The sequence below is a fragment of the Copidosoma floridanum genome, unplaced genomic scaffold (genome assembly GCF_036245765.1).
Source record: "Copidosoma floridanum isolate Cflo_tuat_1 unplaced genomic scaffold, Cflo_Japanese_pri ptg000014l, whole genome shotgun sequence".
NCBI lineage: Eukaryota > Metazoa > Arthropoda > Insecta > Hymenoptera > Encyrtidae > Copidosoma > Copidosoma floridanum.
This window is the reverse complement of record NW_028321891.1, coordinates 3,696,314-3,714,867: the sequence shown is the minus strand read 5'-3', so window position 1 is coordinate 3,714,867 and position 18,554 is coordinate 3,696,314. Positions and strand designations below refer to the sequence as shown.

Below are 18,554 nucleotides of genomic sequence, written 5' to 3'. Positions count from 1 at the left end.
AACTTGCGACTTGTGTAATATAATAATGACCGACGTACATTATTACGTTGCAGCATACAAAAACTTCATCATTTTTTCATTTATAATTGCAAGGTAATACCTTCTTTCCAAAATGTCTTGCAATTGTGTCTAATTATGCACTAATCCATTCTCTTTGATAAAATGTATTGAAATATTTAGTTGATTAATTTATTTTATTAATGTGGTTGATAACGATGAAAGACAATTTCACACTCAAAATGTACAAAATGAACTGCCACTGAGAAAATTTCATCCCCCTGGCGATTTTTTTCTAAACTGCTCGTCAGGCAACTCGTCGATAAGGTAGAGTTTTCCTACCCTGATGGAGCATTAGACAAGAGATTTCTGATTTACCAGACTTAAGTGGTAAGCAAAACGAGAAAAACGATATTATTTTTACCTTAAACAGAATAACTAATCATTCGTAGATATGAAAAAAAAAAAATTATTTCCCTTGTTTCTGAGTATTAAAATTTTCTCAATTTTTGTTCGGTATTTTTGGGATTAGGTACCATATGCAACTCGAAGTATGTACAATTATTTTTTATTGTTTAAACAAGGATGGACCAGCTGAAAAAAATTACTGTGAAAAAAAACAATTAACACATTTGATTCTTGTAACACGTATTAATGCACTAGTCGAAAATTATATGCAAAATGGGTAGTCAGTTGTTACATTTTGGACGAGCAATTATACAATGTTTTTCTCTCGATACTCATCACAAGTTAATTAAAAAATCGCCCATAAAAGTAAAATAATAACACATTCAAGTAGACAAAAAAAATTTGTTTTTTAATTTATTCATGATTGGCACATTAGTGTTTGTTTATGGTTGATTTTTTTTTATCGCTGCTTCAAATACACCCCATGAAGCACCGTTAAACCACAAAACGGCATAACATATACGTACAAAATAGACATCAAACGCAGCGTCCTCCCGATGATCACGAGTTCAAAGATGACCCGATCACTCAAACGATTGCTTAATAGTAATAAACCAATGGAAATGTCAAAGTGCAGGTGCGTGTGTTCACCACTTGCTGTGCCAGCCGTGGCTTCCGTACGAGCTGTACCCATGTCCTATCGAGATCGACGGCCAACCCAGGGACACGCCGTAACCGTACCTTTTCGTTGAAAATTTCGTTAAAACCTCCACTGTTTTGCCCACAAATTTTTCACCCAAATAAACATTTACATATATATATATATACTCACGAGGGCCAACCGTAACTGTAGCCGAGACCATGCCCGAGTCCAAGTTCGTGACCGAGTCCATGACCAAGGTACAACCCGTGCCCATACGAGGGCAACAGCAACGAGCTCAGGCCGTAACTCCGCTTGGCGATCCTCTTGGCGTTGCCAGGCGCTGCAATCTCCTCGGGCTCCTGGTACACGGGCTGCTGCTTCCCGATGTCGACCAACTCACCGGGGCTTGATTCTATCGCCTTACCAACGGCCAGTCCCACCAGCGAAATCAACAACAGCACCAGCTACGAAAGACCATCGTGTACTTAACATGTATATATATAAGGGTTTTTTTTTTTTTTGTTTTTTAACGTAAACTCGTGATTTACCAGCGACTTCATTTTAATTATGCAGTGTCGGGGTGTGTTTGGCACACGATACGCGGACGGGGCTACGAGAGCGCAACTGATGAGCTCGGGGCGCCCCGACGGTACTTTTATACACGCTCGCCGGGGTGGTGGTGGTGCAGAGACTCGTTTGGCGTATTATCGTTGTATATGGCCCGGGTACCCGATACACCGGTATTCGACGCAGTGACAACAACTCGGGCCACTCCCATTATAGATTGCGGATTATTGCAAAACACCGTGTGCTCTTACGCATCGTTACCATTAACAACAACGACACATTCTGTGTTATGTGTGTGCATGCAGTATATGAGCGTCTACGTAGTTACGGGTGCTGTTATATTATACGCTTGTGGTGTTACGTGGATCATTAGGGGGACAAAGTGACTGAATGGATAATAATACCTACGGGGACGATGACAAAAACCGGCAAACGGGAAGAGCCAAAAGGAGCGATTTCTCTGAGGTAACAAGTGGATCGAGGAACATATCTCATACCGGACAAACTGGCCCTATTATCATGGAGAGGCGTAATTTCCAACCAACTATTACACGTGAACTCGGCAAATGCAAAAAAATTTACGCGTCAACTCGATTTTGTCTTTTAATTAAGTCGATTTTTTGTGCTTAACAACGAAACGTTGTAATGATGATTGAAAATCATTGTTTCCCTGTATCATGTAGAATTTTTTGGTTTTTTTTTTTTTCACCACGTTTTCAGTGTAACTCTCTCGCGTGGCTTAGAAAAGTGAACGAGAAAATTCGACTGATTTATTGGCCTGTTATTACGAGTCCTCTTTCTCTCTCCTTATCGACTGCTTTCTCGAGCCTTCCCACGAGTTTTTTTTTTTTTTTTTTTTTTTTTTTTTTTTTGCAACTCCTCCGCTGTAAGATGACACCGTATAACTTGTACCATAAAACGCAGTACTATGGATTTCAGGGTTACAGTTCGGATGGATTTTTTACGGCTTATTTATACGCTAGTGGTTTGTTTTAATCCCTACTTTCACGGATGGTTAACAAGACTTTTTTTTTTTTTTTTTTTTTTTTCAAATCATGTAATGAACATACTCTGAAAAGTTCCAAGTAAATGTAAACAAAATTTTATGCTTTGCAAAAAAGAGAAAATAGAGCGCATCCGAGAGTTACTCATAGCTACTACGACGATTAGTTTGCAAAACACTCGGATCGATGAATTCACGAGTTGTCGAGATGTTTTTCGCGCTAGCCTAATGTGCCCACTTAGTGCAAGAACCACATTCTAGAAAAAAAAAAAAAAAAAAAAAAAAACGCGCCATCATCCGCGGGAATTCCCTTACCGATTCACCGATTATATGGAAAAGCCATCATTCCAAGACAATCAGCTCACTGCTCTGCGTATCTTGCACTGCTACGTTGCGATTTTCCGGAATTCCTTAAAATTTAAGTTTTATCTCCCACAATGATACAGGTGGATAATATCAACGCGCCGAGCTGTGCTAGTACACTTTTGACCGTAAAGCGTATTTTTTGCCGATTCGCGGCGCAGTGGTTTTTCTCGATGCTTTCCTCGACGAAATGCAGCCCCGGCCACTTTCTCCCGATGCCAGTGCATCCAAAGCCCTCATTGACGGGCACACCAGAGCAAAGTCCCCCGACGATTAAATAATGACAACCTACGCTGTGTTGGGCTGTACCTATCCACCTATATAATACATAGTCAATGCATACGTATGTACTTGTATACCTGAAAATCGAAAGTCGGAGAGGTGTACGAGCGTCACGCTTTACGCCCGATTGCCCCCGCTAATGTATACATTTCGAATGTCTCGCGCATGGTATGGAGTTTCGTTTTCAATAGACGTTTTATTTTCAACGACCGTACGTTTTGCGAAAAAATTTTTTCCAACCTTAACACATGTGTAAAATTAAAAACTACTTTTTATCGTCCATTAGGTACTTTGGCAGCGATTGCCCATCAGGATTTTCTCGGGTATTCGCTCGATGTGTATATGCAGTACTAAAACTGCGGACGTATTTGGAAGTAAAAATCGGCCGGTTGAGCAATCTAATTATATTTAATTGTACATAAGAAAACAGTCGACGCGGCGGATCGAGAAAATTACGCGCACCTCTACTCTATACCATGTATGGCGACATTTCGGGGTCGCGTTGCGATCTGTTTTTTCTTCTTATTTTCGACGCCGTGCCAGCGTATTCGTCTCACCCCTCGTCGATGTTGCGAGAGGCACGGTTGAAAAAAAGCCCCCCCCCACTTGTCATTTATATACCCCCCGCGGTACACCGATGGTAAAAAATTTTTACGCGAAGGTTACGCCAGTACAATGAACGGCATACCAGCGCGTACAGCTATTGTATACCCGTGCAATTGAAGAGAAACTCCTGCCTAGTGATCCTTTTCGGTATTATGCAAAATTACCTCCTCCCCCACCGATGGCTTGAGCCTTTCATTCCCGGGACCGACCGATCGCCGGGCGACGGACAGTCCGATCCCAGAATTCGCGCGACACCCAACAACAAATTACCGATCGACGAACCCGAGGGACCGATATCCTTTTACTCTTGTTTCCCGTCCAAGCGCGAGACGATGATTGCCCTTCCCCAGTGAAACTCGAAGCTACCGGTATAATAGTCTCGTTATTTGGTGTCGCGCTCGAAAGTGACATGTTAAAGCCTTGAAGGGGTCCCCCAGCTGAGATGAGGTTCCCGCGGCTGCTGCTTCTCTGCACTGCGCTCCACGCCCTGAGCTACGCGCGCGTCGCCGATGCAAGCGGTAAAGAAAAAGAAGAAGCGTCGCGCGACAAACGAGCCCTGGGCATACTCCTGCAGGGCTTCATGGAAGCGCTGGGCTTCACGGTGTCACCCGTCCAGCTCGCCTCACTCCCCGTCGGCCCGAATCGCCCCCCGGCCAACGCCTCCGCGGCCCCGAGGCAACGGGAAACCCTGAGGTTCACCGGGGTGCTGAACTTTGGTAACAACCTCAACACCTCGAACCTGGTGAACCACCTCGCGCAGTACGAGCGGGCCTTCCATGGCAACGCGACCATCCCTGCCCCACCGGCCAGTAGCACAACCCCGGGCGCCCCGTTGTTCGTCCAGCTGCCCCTGCCCACCCCGGGACAACCAGCCGAGAGCTGCGAGGACGGCTCGCAATACTCCAGGGAGGAGGATGATGGGAGCCACAGTAGGGAAGCCGAGTACATAAGCAACCAGAACGTAGAGAACTACAGTCTGGAGGACAGGGAGTTGCAAGACCCCGGCGAGGTCACGAGACTGTACCTGTCCGCGTCGCCTGCCGAGTGGGGGAAGGTGGAGCACCACCGCGCCAGGGAGAAGGAGATCGAGGCGCTGAACGAGGATCCAAGGGAGGGCTCCTTGGAAAACACGGATTACGACTACGAGGAGGACGGGGACCGGGCCGAGGAGGAGTCGCAGGTGTACGAGAGGCCGTCCTCGAACCGTAGCCGCCCGAGCACCGGGCCCCGGGGAAAATCTGCCGGCTACGAGACGAAGATCGGTAGGGAGGAGGGAGCGCCCGCGCTGCGCGACAGCTACGGTAAGAGACTCGCGATGGACGAGCGCGTGGCCGGCTACGCTGCCATGTTTGGGGCTCCGCGGGTCAATTTGCCGGGAAATCGGTACGAGGAGTACGAGATCGGTGCCAAGCACCCGAAGAAGCCAAAGGTGCGCGATCGCGGTATCATCGCTAGTCTCACCTCGTACCCCTCGTCGGCACCACCCCACTCCCCTTCCGAACAAAAGGCATCCACCTCGAGGGGTTTGCTGGAAGAGGCCGAGGAGGCTTGGCCAGCGCCGTTCGACTCGGGGTTGCGGCCGATCGTGAGTACCGTGGATTACCATCTAGAGAATGCCGATCACTACGAGGACGGGCCGGCCGTGAAGATGGGGAAATTCCAGCCACGAGGATTTTGGAAGGACGGACAGGTCGAGGGAACTGGGTAAGCTGAACATTGGTTATACTTGCGATCGGTACCGATTGAGGTGTAATAATTGATCCTTGCGTTCAGTCGTAACTGGAAAAAACCGTCCACCTCGAAACCGATGAAAGCACATCTGAAGCAGAGCAAGGGAGATCCATCGAGATTCGTCATTCCTTTGGTGGAGAAAAAGCACGTTTCAGCTGTGAAAGAGGACAGGGATGGCGCGACAAAGATGACGATCCAAGGGCCCGTGGTGTATCGCTACGGGGATGTGGACCAAGTAAAGAAGTACAGGAGCACGAGTACCGTTAAAAGCCAGGGACTGTAACTCTTTTTTTTTTTTTTTTTTTTCTTTTCTTTTATACAAACGAGCTACCAATTGGCAAACTGAAGAAAAATTTCCATTGTCATCTAGTCGAGTGATTTACCGAAACGTTTCGTTGACCTTGTTCTCGGCAACATTTGCACGTTTAAAATTGGATTATTTTTTTTTTTTTTTTTTTTTTTTTTTTTTTTTTTTTTTTTTTTTAATGAAAAAAACAATTGTTCTCAATTTTTCCAGCATGCAATGAAATGAAATCTTTGTACAAGTTTATAATAAATATGACGAGAAAAATATTAAAAATTATATTTTGCCCAAAGTGGTCGAAAATATGTTTGTATTGACGAACCGTTAATAAAAATGGGATTATTTAAAAAGAAAAAAGTCCTATTTACTGTAACAAACCTACAAAAAATCCAGTAAAGTCTAAGCTTATTTTTAAGACTCTACTTTAAAAATCCCGCTTCGATCGAACTGTAACACTGCCATCTCGCGGTCAATCCTTCAAGGGCACAGAGGCTCTCTGTTATTGTTTACTTTCAAATTCCAAAGCGTCTGCCACTTACCTACTTTCTTAAAAGTTATAAGTCTACATTTATATTGAGTTTTCTTTGTATCAAGTTTTCGATGTAGTTAAACTAGTTGTTAATCAGACTTAATATTGTTCGAAGCACATAAAGTATTGATAATAATGGAAGTCCTTCCGAATGTCGATAATCTTCTCGATTTCGTCAAAAAGTTGGGAGTCGGTCGGCGACCTCTTGATGATCCTTTTTTCGAAAATTCTCACAAATGCTGCAAAGTCCTCGAGCGCAAGGGAGTAACTATCGAAGATGACGAAAGACTCTGTCATGAAATGTAATTATCAATAAAAATTTTGTGTTAAAGCGTGCCATAACCTCACACATGCATAAACTATGTGTTGATTTCAGGATGGGAGAGTTCACCTGCAACGCGTGTAATGCTACTTTTCAGAATTTGCTGGATTATGAATTGCACTATCATAATTGTCATCACTATGTATGTGCGAAATGCAACAAGTGGAGGCCAACAGCCAGGCTGCTTGACATTCATGTTCAGGAAACACACGACAACTTTTTCCAAGTCCTTGCAGAACGACAACCAATGGTGAGTATTCTTTATTTTTTTATTACAATTTTCAGTACTCGTACTTATGGTCATCATTTTACTTTCAGTATCAATGTTTTGTATCCGAATGCGAGGAGAAATTCAAAGATCCAGCAGAGCGCAGGAAACACTGTCTAGAAGTTCATGAATTCCCTAAAAATTATAGATATGATAATTCAAAGTGTGCAAAAGCAACTAGAGAAAGTGAAAAAAATGAAGAAATGGAAACAGATGCACCGGAAACGAGCAAAAAAACAAAGTCTATTATACAATTTGGAAATAATCATAAGCAAAAAACTTTTACAAAATCAATGGCAAATGTTAAAGTAAAAGAATCTACTTGTGCTCCTGAAGGTGATGTCAAACCAAAGATAACCATGGCTCCTGTAACAATGTTTATTCCAAGGCAAGTTCAAAGAAAATTAAATGAAGAGAAGCAGATCAACATGATGGAGTTGGAGGAATCGTTGTCGAAAATTGCTTGAGTTTTTCTAAATAAAGGTCACTTGTTACGAAACAATTTTTTCATTAAAAATAAATATTTATTCATATTTAAAAACTTAGTCGAGAGGTATATTTACAATTTTTCGCACGTCTATGATATATTAAAGACTTACAATACGAATTATATTAAATTTCGAAAAAATACACAAACACCAATAAAATTCAAAAATAGACGTGTGCATGGATAGTATCGTTGAAACAACTTGAGTATCAGTTGACGAACTAATTTTTGAAACTGTTTATCCTCTCTTAACCTTGACTGGACACCAATGTCCAAATTTATAAAAATACACCGTTGTAGCAATGTCTCGTTTTCATTGGTAATGTTGCAAAATAATCGTACTCGCACTGAAACCATAACATACCGAGAATGAAATCACGGGATCACATATACTTGTATTATATATTACAGATTATTTACAAACGACACAGTCTTATCTAAGGAACACAGATAGTTTACGCAATATATCCCATTGCTTAAAACACAGTTATATACAAACGGACCACAGTAACCGTACCCAACTAAGCTAATGGCCGTAGGACATGAACTTGAGCCTCGCGTTTTCCTCCTTGAGCCTAGCATTCTCCTCTTTGAGCAGCTTGTTCTCGCATATGTGCTTGAGGCACTCCTGCTCCAGGAAAGCCGCCTTGATGGCGATCTCATCCTCCTTGGCTCGGCGCGCGTCCCTCGACCTCTTGGCCGCCTCGTTGTTCTTGCGTCTCCTCTCCCAGTAGGCGGCGTCCTTCTCATCGATGGTACTGCTGCTCGGCTGAAAGCCCGGGCTCTTGCTGCTACCGCCGATGTAGTTGGGGCTGACGGTAATGCCGCTCCCACTGCTGCAGCTGTTCCGGCGTATCTTGGTGTTGGAACCCTCGTAGGTCCGCTTGACCGAGTCGAGCATCCGGTTGCGGAAGCTCTGGTAGTTCAGCTTGACCTCCGGGTCAAACATCAATTCGCTGGTCAAACTGATGGCGAGGGAGTCCCTGGGGTAAGCTTTGAAGGGCCGGGGCGGCACCTTCTTAACCTCGTCGGGCGACCCGGCCGGGCCGGACACTGGTGACGTGGAGCCCGGATACTCGGCCGGCGCTAAGCCACTCGGGCCAACGGAGCTCGGGTAAAAATTCGGGAAGATCGACGAGGCGTACGAGATCGCGGGGATGGTCGAGAAGCCGGGCACGCTCACCGGGACGCCGGGCGGCACCCCGTACGAACTCGACAGATTGGCCTGAAGCTGCAGTTGCACCTGCATCTGAGCCGCCGTCGCCTTCACCTCGTCCTCCTCCAAAGCTATCGTCAACCCGTGCATCCTCGGCGAGGAGGAGTGCTCGTCGGTCTGCGGGGGGGTTAGGACGTAGGAGGAACGATCGTCGGGGCTCTGCACTTTGCGATCGGGTAGCCACTGGGGCTGGCTCTCGCTCTTGGGCTGGAGGTACTCGCTGACGTGGCCCTTGTCGTTGTTGTTCGTCTCTTGGTGGTGTTGCTGCTGGTAAGGATTGTCCTGGTAGGCCATGGCTTGGAGGTGCGGGTGCTCGGAAGTCTTTTGTAGAAGCAGCAGCGGATCTGCCGCCGGTGGGCCGTAAGATCGGTGTCCCTTGCACGATAGATCGAGCGCGCTCTTATTGTCGATCCTCATTGCCGTGGCGTACGTGCACAAGTCTTCGTTGATTGGCTTCGTCGACACGCTCTCTACTGTCTTTGTCATCGCGTCGAATTGTATATATAAGTAAACAAACAAACGATCGTCCCCTTTGTAAGTTAATGGTGCTTCTTTCGTTCGGTAGCGAGGAAAGAAAGAAAGACCGAAAAAAAAAAAAAAAACAGAAAAAATGAAAATCACTCGAGTCAAAAGCGCCAACTCTTGTAATTAATTTTTTCAACCGATCGAAAAAACAAAAAATGTATTTCTCATTTTTTACTTATTGCAGATAAAAAAAAACAAAAAGAAAAAGAAAAAAATAATCACCTCCAGCCAGGGACTATTTGCTGCTCGGTCGCAACGATCGGCAAATCAAATTCGGTAACCACAGCACAATGTACAAAAAAACACCGAAATAAGAAGGCGAAGAAGGAAGAAAAAAAAGAAAACGTTCGGCCTAATTGACGAGAGTGAAGAGACACACTCGACCTGTCCACACTGCCGTCCGAAGATCGTCTGAGTGTGGGCGAGGGTGCTTGCCCGACGTATATAACGCAGCAACCCTTGTGTCGCCTGTGTATACGCTTCTGCAGTGGCCAGTTCGTGGCTCGGAGCCGAAAGACCGAGACGCCACGTGCATGTGCAGAGTGCTCCCTCTCTTTCCCTGGCTTTCTTCTTTTGCTCCTCCTCCTCGATTCCCCAAATTTGAAAAAATAGCCTGCGGGCGAGCCAGAATGGCAGGGGGGGCTATCCGAGTCCTACAGCAGAGGTAAACGCCTCTGAGCCAAAGTGGGAGATATATAATGGCCATTTGGGCAATCCAAACTATATTCGCTCCGCACAGATTTGTAACTGATGATACGGCAGTGGCCTTATCTAAGATTGCGCATATTTACACCCCCTACTCGCTCAACTATGTGGCACTTGGTGTGAGTCTACCTGTCTGTGTTACATCAACTGTGAAAATAGATCGGTTGAACGATTTTTAATTGACTCTTTGTTTTTCGGACCGGCACGTACGCTTTTGAAGAAGAACCTTTGATAAGTTTTTTTTTTTTGTCGTTTCCAATTAAGAGCACGCGCATACGTTGTGGTAATAAAAAATCCGTTATAAAACGCAACTACCGGTTGTTAAGAACATTAGTCAACGATAATATAGACACACGCCTCGCGCTAATTAATATAATATAATTTATGTTATACCGAGGGTTTACGAAAATTCAACAATTAAGAGAATTGATATTCAACTTTCTGAATGAGCTATACTACAATGCGATTAAAAAAAAAAAAAAAAAAAAAAAACTACGCGCGTGCACATTATCGTATTAGTTAATTTTCTCTTCGTTTCTCGTGTCTCTTGAATACATTCATATTCCGTATAATATTTTACGTATTTATCATGCGATGGGTGTTGTATTAGTTTTTGCGGGAAAGTAAGATGTTTACGTCTCACGAGCCGTGAAAAGCCCTTGACACAGAATAATTTAGTCCAAATCGCTCGAATCTCGCTTTCCCTACAACAACAGCCCGTGCAAATGTTTGGAAAGTCACGAGGGGCTACCGCGAATTTCGTCCCGAAAACCCTTTGAAACATTGCGCCCGTCTCCCCAACCCCATGATGACTTTAAGCTCCGTGTTTTGTGCCCCTGTGAGATGTGCATGTACTTATGCCGCGCTAACTGTGATTTATCATCGTGTTTTACCCCCGAAGCTTGACACCGAGCAATTAACGCAAAAGGCCCATAAAACTCTGTCGTCGTAGTCGCAACCCTTCCTTTGAATCTGGTCCTTATAATCTGGTAGTATCTTCACTTTGGACTTTTCCTTTGCCTATATACACGTATTTGCGTACACTTTCTTACAGATGCAAATGCACATACCGATTTCTCGTGATGTACGTGATGCGTATTAGGTGAGTTATGTACACGTAGATAGATGTATATACATAAATGTATTCCCGAGCTCGGTTCAAAGTCATGTTTTGCTCGACAGCACGAAAGCAGTTTATTGCACTCCGTAACTCTTATGGGCCTTCTAAGTAATTTGACACTAGGCCCGGGATTATGTCATCATTTCCGACGTCACCCTCGTAAATTTGCATACCTAAGTATACCGACTCAGACACGAAATTATGAACTTTGCGACACTCACAGTGTGCGCCCGCAAGCCGACAAAGCTCGTTTTTTTTTCCAAGCACTCGATCTTTTACAGTGTGCATTTCTATACACAATCGGATGGGAACAATCGTGTGCCACGTGTCCCCCACTGTACAGCTTCGCAAGTCATTAGTTCACCCGAGACGGACATTTTTTCTTCGGAACCTCGTTCGTTAAATAACAGCAATAAAAAAAAAAAAAAGGGAAAGCAGATTTGCATTTGAATTTCATAGTTTCGTCATCGCGCACCAATAACTCAAAAGGTGAAGAAAAAAATAAACAAACAAACGTACGAGCGAGAGAATGTCAAAAATGTATAAATGATGAGAGCTCGAAGACATGATCGGTATGTACACGAGATTCGAGGAATCCCTCGGACAAGGGGTATTTTGAGTTATAATAACGTAGACCGCGCCTCCCGGCAAACTACGCTAAATCGAGGCTAGTGGCCCTGCGTGAACACCTACGCGTACATTGTGCTTTATATACATATTTTTTTTTTTTCCGAAGCCGGAGAAAGGGGAGCAGACCATCAGGTAACGCATTTCCATTCGCGGAAAGCAGGGGACCCATCCCCGCGTATTGTATCTGATGTATATATATATACGTGTATGACCTTGCACCCTCTTCCACTCACCATGTCCCTTCTTCATTCCCATGGATGGGTATTATGCGCGTGTGTGCTGTGTATACAAATTTCATCTCGACCACATAACCTATATTATACGTATATTCTCTAAATTGTGTATATAATATGGGCCGCGCAACCCGTTATTCCACCATCATCGGCACCAGCGGTGAGTCTCCCTTTTTCCGAGCCACATCTGCTGCTTGCAAAAGGCACACATATATAATATATACATTCTCTCGTCTTCCAAAAAGAGAGCAACGGGGATCTGCGCCTCGATGACGATCTAACGGTGCCGTTGCGGCTCTTTGTCAACGTCCCACAGGAGCCTCTCGATCATTCACGCAAACCTTGTGGATGTCCCTTATATACATGGACCTACAATGTGCGTTGTGTATATATATATGTATATGAGTGCACGCGCGCTTCATCGACGACACGTCAATTAGCGTAGCGAATACGATTCTCGTTCGCATCGGCGAGGTGCACACCTTTCCCCGTTCCCGCGTTTTTTTACTCACGCCTCGTCGCGGCACACATGTCCTTCCGTAACGGGACATTTATGCAGATATACGTACAATGGCGACGCAGGGCTTTCACGGTTTTCCCTTCAAATTTTTTGAGTTTTCGAGATAACGGTTTTGAGCTTCAGTTGCTAAACTGTACCGATCGGCTATCGGATCGGCCAATCGAGGGTTGCGTATACTTATTAACTATGGATATTAAAGTTTCTGGGATAAAGAGCATCGGTATAGGCATTTCGACGAAAGGCGAGGGCAGCTAGTCTTGGCCAAAGAATATAGCGGTTATTGATGCAAGTGTTTCTCGGGCGCAACAGATACCGATAGCGGGTTTTTATTGTTGATTACAGAATCGAGTCGATATTACATTTACAGATATACCTGAAGATTTGGATGTATTATCGCTCCTTCGTATTGCCAAAGATTATTCATTGGTGCCACACGACGCTCATCACTTGGATATGTGTATAGATATCTTTTTTTTTCGTTCTACAAAGATACACGTATTAGTTATATCTGTGATGTTTTAACGCTTTAGCAACAGAAGCACGCGTATTGCCGCTTGACAGCTAATTGGGGATTTTCCTTTAACTATCGGTGCATTGCTCGTCACCGAGCGACGCAATAATTTATCCGTCCGTCAATCGTTTTTATTTTTCGTTTTTTTTCAAATTTTTTTTTTTTTTTTTTTTTCTATCTTTTGACAAATCGGTTCATGACTACCTCACGAGTTTGGGCTATGAGTTCTTTGTTGCGTCTATTGCGTCAAACCACACTTTTTTTTCCCTTCTTTTTTTTGTTTATTTAATAACGGGTTTACTTTGTAACACATTTGTTGAATTCCAATTTTTTTCAATTTCCTGTCTTCCTGTCTATAACTCCTAACAACCCAATTTAAAAACCCAAATCTGAATTAAAACAAAAAAAAATGTCTCACGTTTGTATACGCATTTTTCGTTTCCCTGTATTACCGTGAAAAACCGCGAAAGACACGTTTTTGCCCACCGAAAATCGGTGTGCCAATACATATACTTTCGGAAATCCCAATTAAAAAAATAAACAGAGTCTTAATTGCCTCCCTATGATTTAATTTCATATGAATGTTACCGTAACAGCAATTACAGTAAGTATAGGTATAACTTTAATGAAGTCCATGCAATAACGCGCACGAAATGTTTTTTAAGTAATTGCACCCCAAAATTGCAATGTACACATTTACGTGTAACCACTTAAATTATTCGTATTAACGATAGGCGCCCAATTTTTAAAAACGACTTTGTTTAACCACTTATCTAGCAAAAAATAAATTAAAATCAAAATTGTACAACGAAAGCCTACGATTTTACGCTGCTTTGCAGTAGCCAGATGATTTTTTTTTCTCTCACGTCCAGCACGAAAGCTGTATAGTCGTATATGACATGCCGATGTGTGTCCAAACGATACGTAGGCACACATTTGTCGCGAGTCAAGAAAAATGAAGTCGACTTGCGTGAAATCTATAAATCAGGCAAAATAACCATGAGATAACTGACGACGACGCCGAGAAAGACGTTTCCTGCGACATTGAAGTATAGTTGAAAGAGACGATGATGATGTGGTCCCGCCGAAAAAAGAAATATATACCTATACACCACGACATGCAGACGGAAGTCACTCGGACGAAAACCCATAGGAGGTCCTCCGCGTATGCGTTGTCGTATGACCATTAGCTCATGTCTAATAGGACAAACTTGAGCCCCTCCATTAATACACTGTACCCGCCAGTAGAAAAGTAAATCGAAGAATCTCTTCGACGCCTCGCAAAGATATATCTTAATGATCTCTCTGGCCATTAGCTTCGTTTATAAGAATTTTTATTTCTTTTTTTTTTTTTGTTCTCAAAGTCCAACGATGCGAAAATGTTGGTTTCACCAAAAGTTCTAGTACACCGTATAAGCAAAAAAGCACAGCTAAACTGTTCCTCCGAGTCGACGGGGGGACCTTCGTGCGACAACCACATGGCTATTAATCGCCGATCCGTCATACCACCCAGGGGTTGCATCGCCAAAAGACCTTTCAATTCCGTCCATCAGCACACGCCCGCGCCGCTGCCCCAAATAATCCGCAAGAATATACATTACAAAGCTGATGGTCTTTCCTCTTCTCGAGACTTTTTGTCGTCCGAGCGCCGGGGGGCTAATTGCACCGAGCTACCGATTTTTTTTTTTTTTTTTTTTTTTTTTTTTTTTTTTTTTTTATTCACGCGAATATGCCCACTGTACCCCCCCTATTGACGAGACCAAGGGAAATTGACAGTCTCGGTTTTTTCTGCACAAAAATGAAAGATTTTACGAGCTCGTGGATATATACAATATATATTATATATCACGAATGTTTTCTATAATTATGTTTAGTGCGGTGTTTGTTTTCGAGCCTCCCGCGGTCAACTCGACCCAAGGAGAAAGTGCTCGACCCCAGCACAATAAAAAAAAGAGGCCTCTCATCACGGGTTTACAATTCAAGTGGGAACGGGTTATAAATGCATGTATACCTCATTGGCCCATAGGCATCACCGGGAAACCGTAAATCCGGCAGTGCGTCTAGACGCACCTCGTGTGCAGGACATCGGTATAACAACAACCTCACCACGCACTGCACCCATAATATACATAATGTTCACAAGGTTCTTTTCTAGTCTGTCACCGATTTGGCTACACGTATATATGTATGTATAGACGTATAGGGTATACTTTGAAAGCGAAAAGGAGTCCGCTATACCACCATCGAGCGAAAATAGAGTAAATCGAGCGCACATACGCGGAATGGTGTGTATAGGAGCCATCGTCGGCGCAGCAGAGAGGGATGTATAAAAGATATGCAGATGCTTATGTACGGCGTTTCGAGTGGATGCGACACCACGTCGCGACGGTGTCCAGTTACGGCTAAGCTGTAAGCCCCTCTGTGTATATATGCGTATCCACCACCGAGGCCCAAAAGAGTTGTGCGTCCTCGTAACGAGCCGATGGTCCAGTTTGGTGATGTTTGCCCTCCTTTCTACGGCCGTGTTTGCCGAACGGCTTTCTTTGGCTCCTCTCTTGCGTGGTATACACTTATTTACGTGCGACACGCGCCCACGCCCCTTTTTCTTCGGGAGGCTAGCGCGGAAAAATACATTGTACATGTGCCCCTGCTGTGTTTAATGTATAACAACGTATACGCTTAAGCCCAAGATGCGCGCCGCTCACTTTTTTTTTTTTCCCCCTTTCATCCATGTTTACCCCGATGCATGCATAGCACACACCTACCCCGATTGGGGGTACTGTTATCTGGTGTAGAGAACCCGGTTCTTTTTTTTTTTTTATGTACTTTTCTTTGCCGGTTCCTTTAGCAGGTGCGCGTGTGTTTTTTTTTTTTTTTTCTTTTGCGGTACAAGAATCGTGATTGATTTTTACTTTAAAATTTGTATATTCGGTGAACGAGAATATTACATATAGAGGCTAGAAAAAAAATTTTTTTTTAATCGCAAACTTCTTAATGATTACTCCAGAGATAAGTTGGATGTATTCAAGTTCACTGCGCTCGTGGCTAGCTGTTAACGAGCCTTGGTGTAATATCATATAGCAGGTGGCGATTCCAATCCCAATCGAGGTCGAGCCACAATCTTTTGTCTATTTTCAGTTTCGAACGCGAAAAAAGTTTTTTCAATATTGCCGCGTGGCCTGGACTGCATTTTATTCAACACTATATTTTTTTACTTTTTTATTTAATGCTCGTGATATTATACATTTCTTATATATTGTACAACCTTCCTCGACCACGAGAATAACATTCTCACCAAAGTCTGTCTAATCCCCCCCCCCCTTTGTGCTCGTATGGACGCTTGTTTGTCTCTTCGGACTTATTCGAATGACGTTCGATGTACCTGTATACGCATACACACCGGCTGAGCCCATCGTTCGTAAGAATAGGGCTATACCGGGAAAACGTAGCTGCAAAACACTAATCCACCACCATATAATTCCCCGAAAAAATGTAACATTAAGATTACAAAATTTACGTGCAACAGCGGCAAACAGAGTTTTGTACAGCTATATATACCTGCTTTGATTATTACAACACCCAGGAGAGAGGCTCCAGCACGATTGTGCAGCCGAGCAGATAAAAACAGCCGAGCACGTTTCGTGTAAGCGTATACCTATGCACGAGGGAAGCGATTTTTCAATCTCTGAAACTCGCAAACCCTATACAATATCTCGCACGCGTCTGTTGTTGCTCGTTTTCTCGTCAACAGTTGTGTTTTTTACGGCGCAAATTTTTTTTCTAACAGGGGCATTGGTGTGTACGAAAAAACGGAAGGGAGGAGGAAAATGTCGTGGCTTTTACGAGCGGGATTAGGCTTGGAGAGCCGAAGCCTCGTCGTTGCGGATTAACTCGGCTTGACTCGGAAAATCGCCGCGCCTCGAAATTAGTTAACGACCGCTTGTACTCACGCAGCTCATACGGCCGTTCAATTATCTCGGTATATGCACCAACTCTTCGAGCAAGTAATTCATGTATACACAACGCGTTGGTTGGAAATACCCGAAAAGTATGATTTTTCTTTTTTTTTTTTTTTTCACCAGTTTTTCTTCGACGAGTGTATATTATCGTCTCCGTCGCGCCGATCGCAACAGTTCCCGAGCGCTTCCTTCTCTTTGGCGGGCCTTTGACTTTTACAGGGGGTCCCTTTTTTTTTGTTCCGGCAGTAAAAATGGCCCTGCGGATTTTCCCGACGGATAAGTATTATTGCAACTCGGAGCAATCATGCTCTCTGCTGCCGTAATACGCTCTCGGGATGTCCCGGGAGGAGTGCTATTTTTTTTCTTTTTTTTTTTTCTATACCTTTCACTTGGAAGAAAAAAAGGTGCCACCATAACGCGTTTTACTCGTGCATCGTAAAGCCTTGAAATAAAAAAGTCTCCCGAATTGTCATCTGTGCCAAAAAAAGGAAAACATTTTTCCCCGGTTTTATTGCACCCGCAGTAAATACCATTTTGCGCAATTAAGCGGTGACGTCATCTTCGAGCGTGAATGTTCGTTCCTAAGCGGCATGGAAGATCAGAGACTTTTGCGTTACCTAGCGGCCCAATTCATTTTTCACCACAATAAATGGTTAAACAACCCAAAGTGGAGCATGTAGGCCGATACAAGAGCGGCGCCGCTGACAAAACAGACGGCCTATCTCGGGAGGCGGTCGCGTGTTGTGTGTTTAATGGTGGAGAGGGTGAGTCAGTGGATTTTTCAAGTCGGAGGCCCGTGTAGGAGAAGCGCGGGGGGGAGTTGCCGGATTTTGGGAAACGCATATAGAGCAATGGAGTAACGGAGCGACGCCACGTGGCTAGCGCGCGTCGCGAAAATCCAGTCGCGTGCGAGGTCCCGCCCTTCAATATCGCAGCCTCATCTCGCCGACGCGGCCCTTTTCACGGCGAAACGAATGGGTTGCCGACTCTCTTTCCATTCAGCTGTACCTATAACACGCACACACACCATTTTCCTCGTTTCCTTTCAAACTCGCTTGCTCGAGATTGGTTATTGTTTATGTTATTTTTCGACCGAAAGAGCACACCCTCCGCACGCGAACCAAGTATTTACTCTGTCCTCGCGTTTTGTTCCTCTTTCCGCAGCGTTTGTTAAAAATGAGTTTTAACGCCGAAAAGACAAACAATCGCAAGGGCATTCAAAAAAACGGCGTCGTCGCAAAGCAGCAGCATCAGTTTAAAGTTACAGAGTGCAATGAGACACCGCGACGAGATCGTCCGTCTGAATAAATACAGCGAGAGGAGCGTGGCAGAGGCCAGAAAGCTGAAAACCGAGAATACTTCCAGGGGAGGGGGCGGCTCGGACTTGTGTATGTTGGTCAGCGTGTCATATGGTCAATGGCCAAAGCTGGCCGCGAGCGCAGATGCGGAAAGGGCTCAACCCTTTCGTAATAACGTTATTTCCCGGGGCCCCCATTGTGCGCGCGTGCCATGTGTGTGATGGTGGCTGGCATTGAGCACTTTTCACCCCATTTCTCCCCACCCCCCCTGGTTTTTGGAAAAGCGTGGTGCAAGTAGAGCCCTGGAAAATGTGTGTCAATGGCGCG

General features: G+C 44.4%; 3 protein-coding genes across 6 annotated transcripts; 1 reads left to right on the top strand and 2 right to left on the bottom strand.

Annotated features, from left to right (window-relative positions):
• Positions 1-863: 863 nt before the first annotated feature.
• Positions 864-1,659, bottom strand: LOC149374752 (uncharacterized). Its single transcript, XM_089592155.1, has 3 exons — positions 1,597-1,659; positions 1,238-1,512; positions 864-1,146 (listed from the first exon to the last, which is right to left on the bottom strand). Exons 1-3 carry the CDS (start codon positions 1,606-1,608, stop codon positions 1,053-1,055), a joined length of 381 nt encoding a protein of 126 aa, XP_089448281.1. The 5' UTR covers positions 1,609-1,659; the 3' UTR covers positions 864-1,052.
• A 4,794-nt stretch (positions 1,660-6,453) lies between these two features.
• Positions 6,454-7,517, top strand: l(2)k10201 (zinc finger protein 511 lethal (2) k10201). Its single transcript, XM_014351187.2, has 3 exons — positions 6,454-6,735; positions 6,810-7,005; positions 7,074-7,517. The coding sequence occupies exons 1-3, from the start codon at positions 6,569-6,571 to the stop codon at positions 7,488-7,490; spliced, it is 780 nt and encodes a 259-aa protein (XP_014206673.2). The 5' UTR covers positions 6,454-6,568; the 3' UTR covers positions 7,491-7,517.
• A 21-nt stretch (positions 7,518-7,538) lies between these two features.
• On the bottom strand, positions 7,539-9,749 carry gt (transcription factor giant). 4 transcript variants are annotated; one of them, XM_089592058.1, is made up of 3 exons: positions 9,474-9,749; positions 8,028-9,277; positions 7,539-7,857 (listed from the first exon to the last, which is right to left on the bottom strand). In XM_089592058.1, the coding sequence occupies exon 2, from the start codon at positions 9,210-9,212 to the stop codon at positions 8,037-8,039; it is 1,176 nt and encodes a 391-aa protein (XP_089448184.1). In that variant the 5' UTR covers positions 9,213-9,277; positions 9,474-9,749; the 3' UTR covers positions 7,539-7,857; positions 8,028-8,036. The 4 variants fall into 4 exon arrangements, with proteins under 4 accessions (XP_089448184.1, XP_089448182.1, XP_089448183.1 ...); XM_089592056.1 differs by having other exon boundaries at positions 7,539-9,277; XM_089592057.1 differs by having other exon boundaries at positions 7,539-9,274.
• Positions 9,750-18,554: the final 8,805 nt, after the last annotated feature.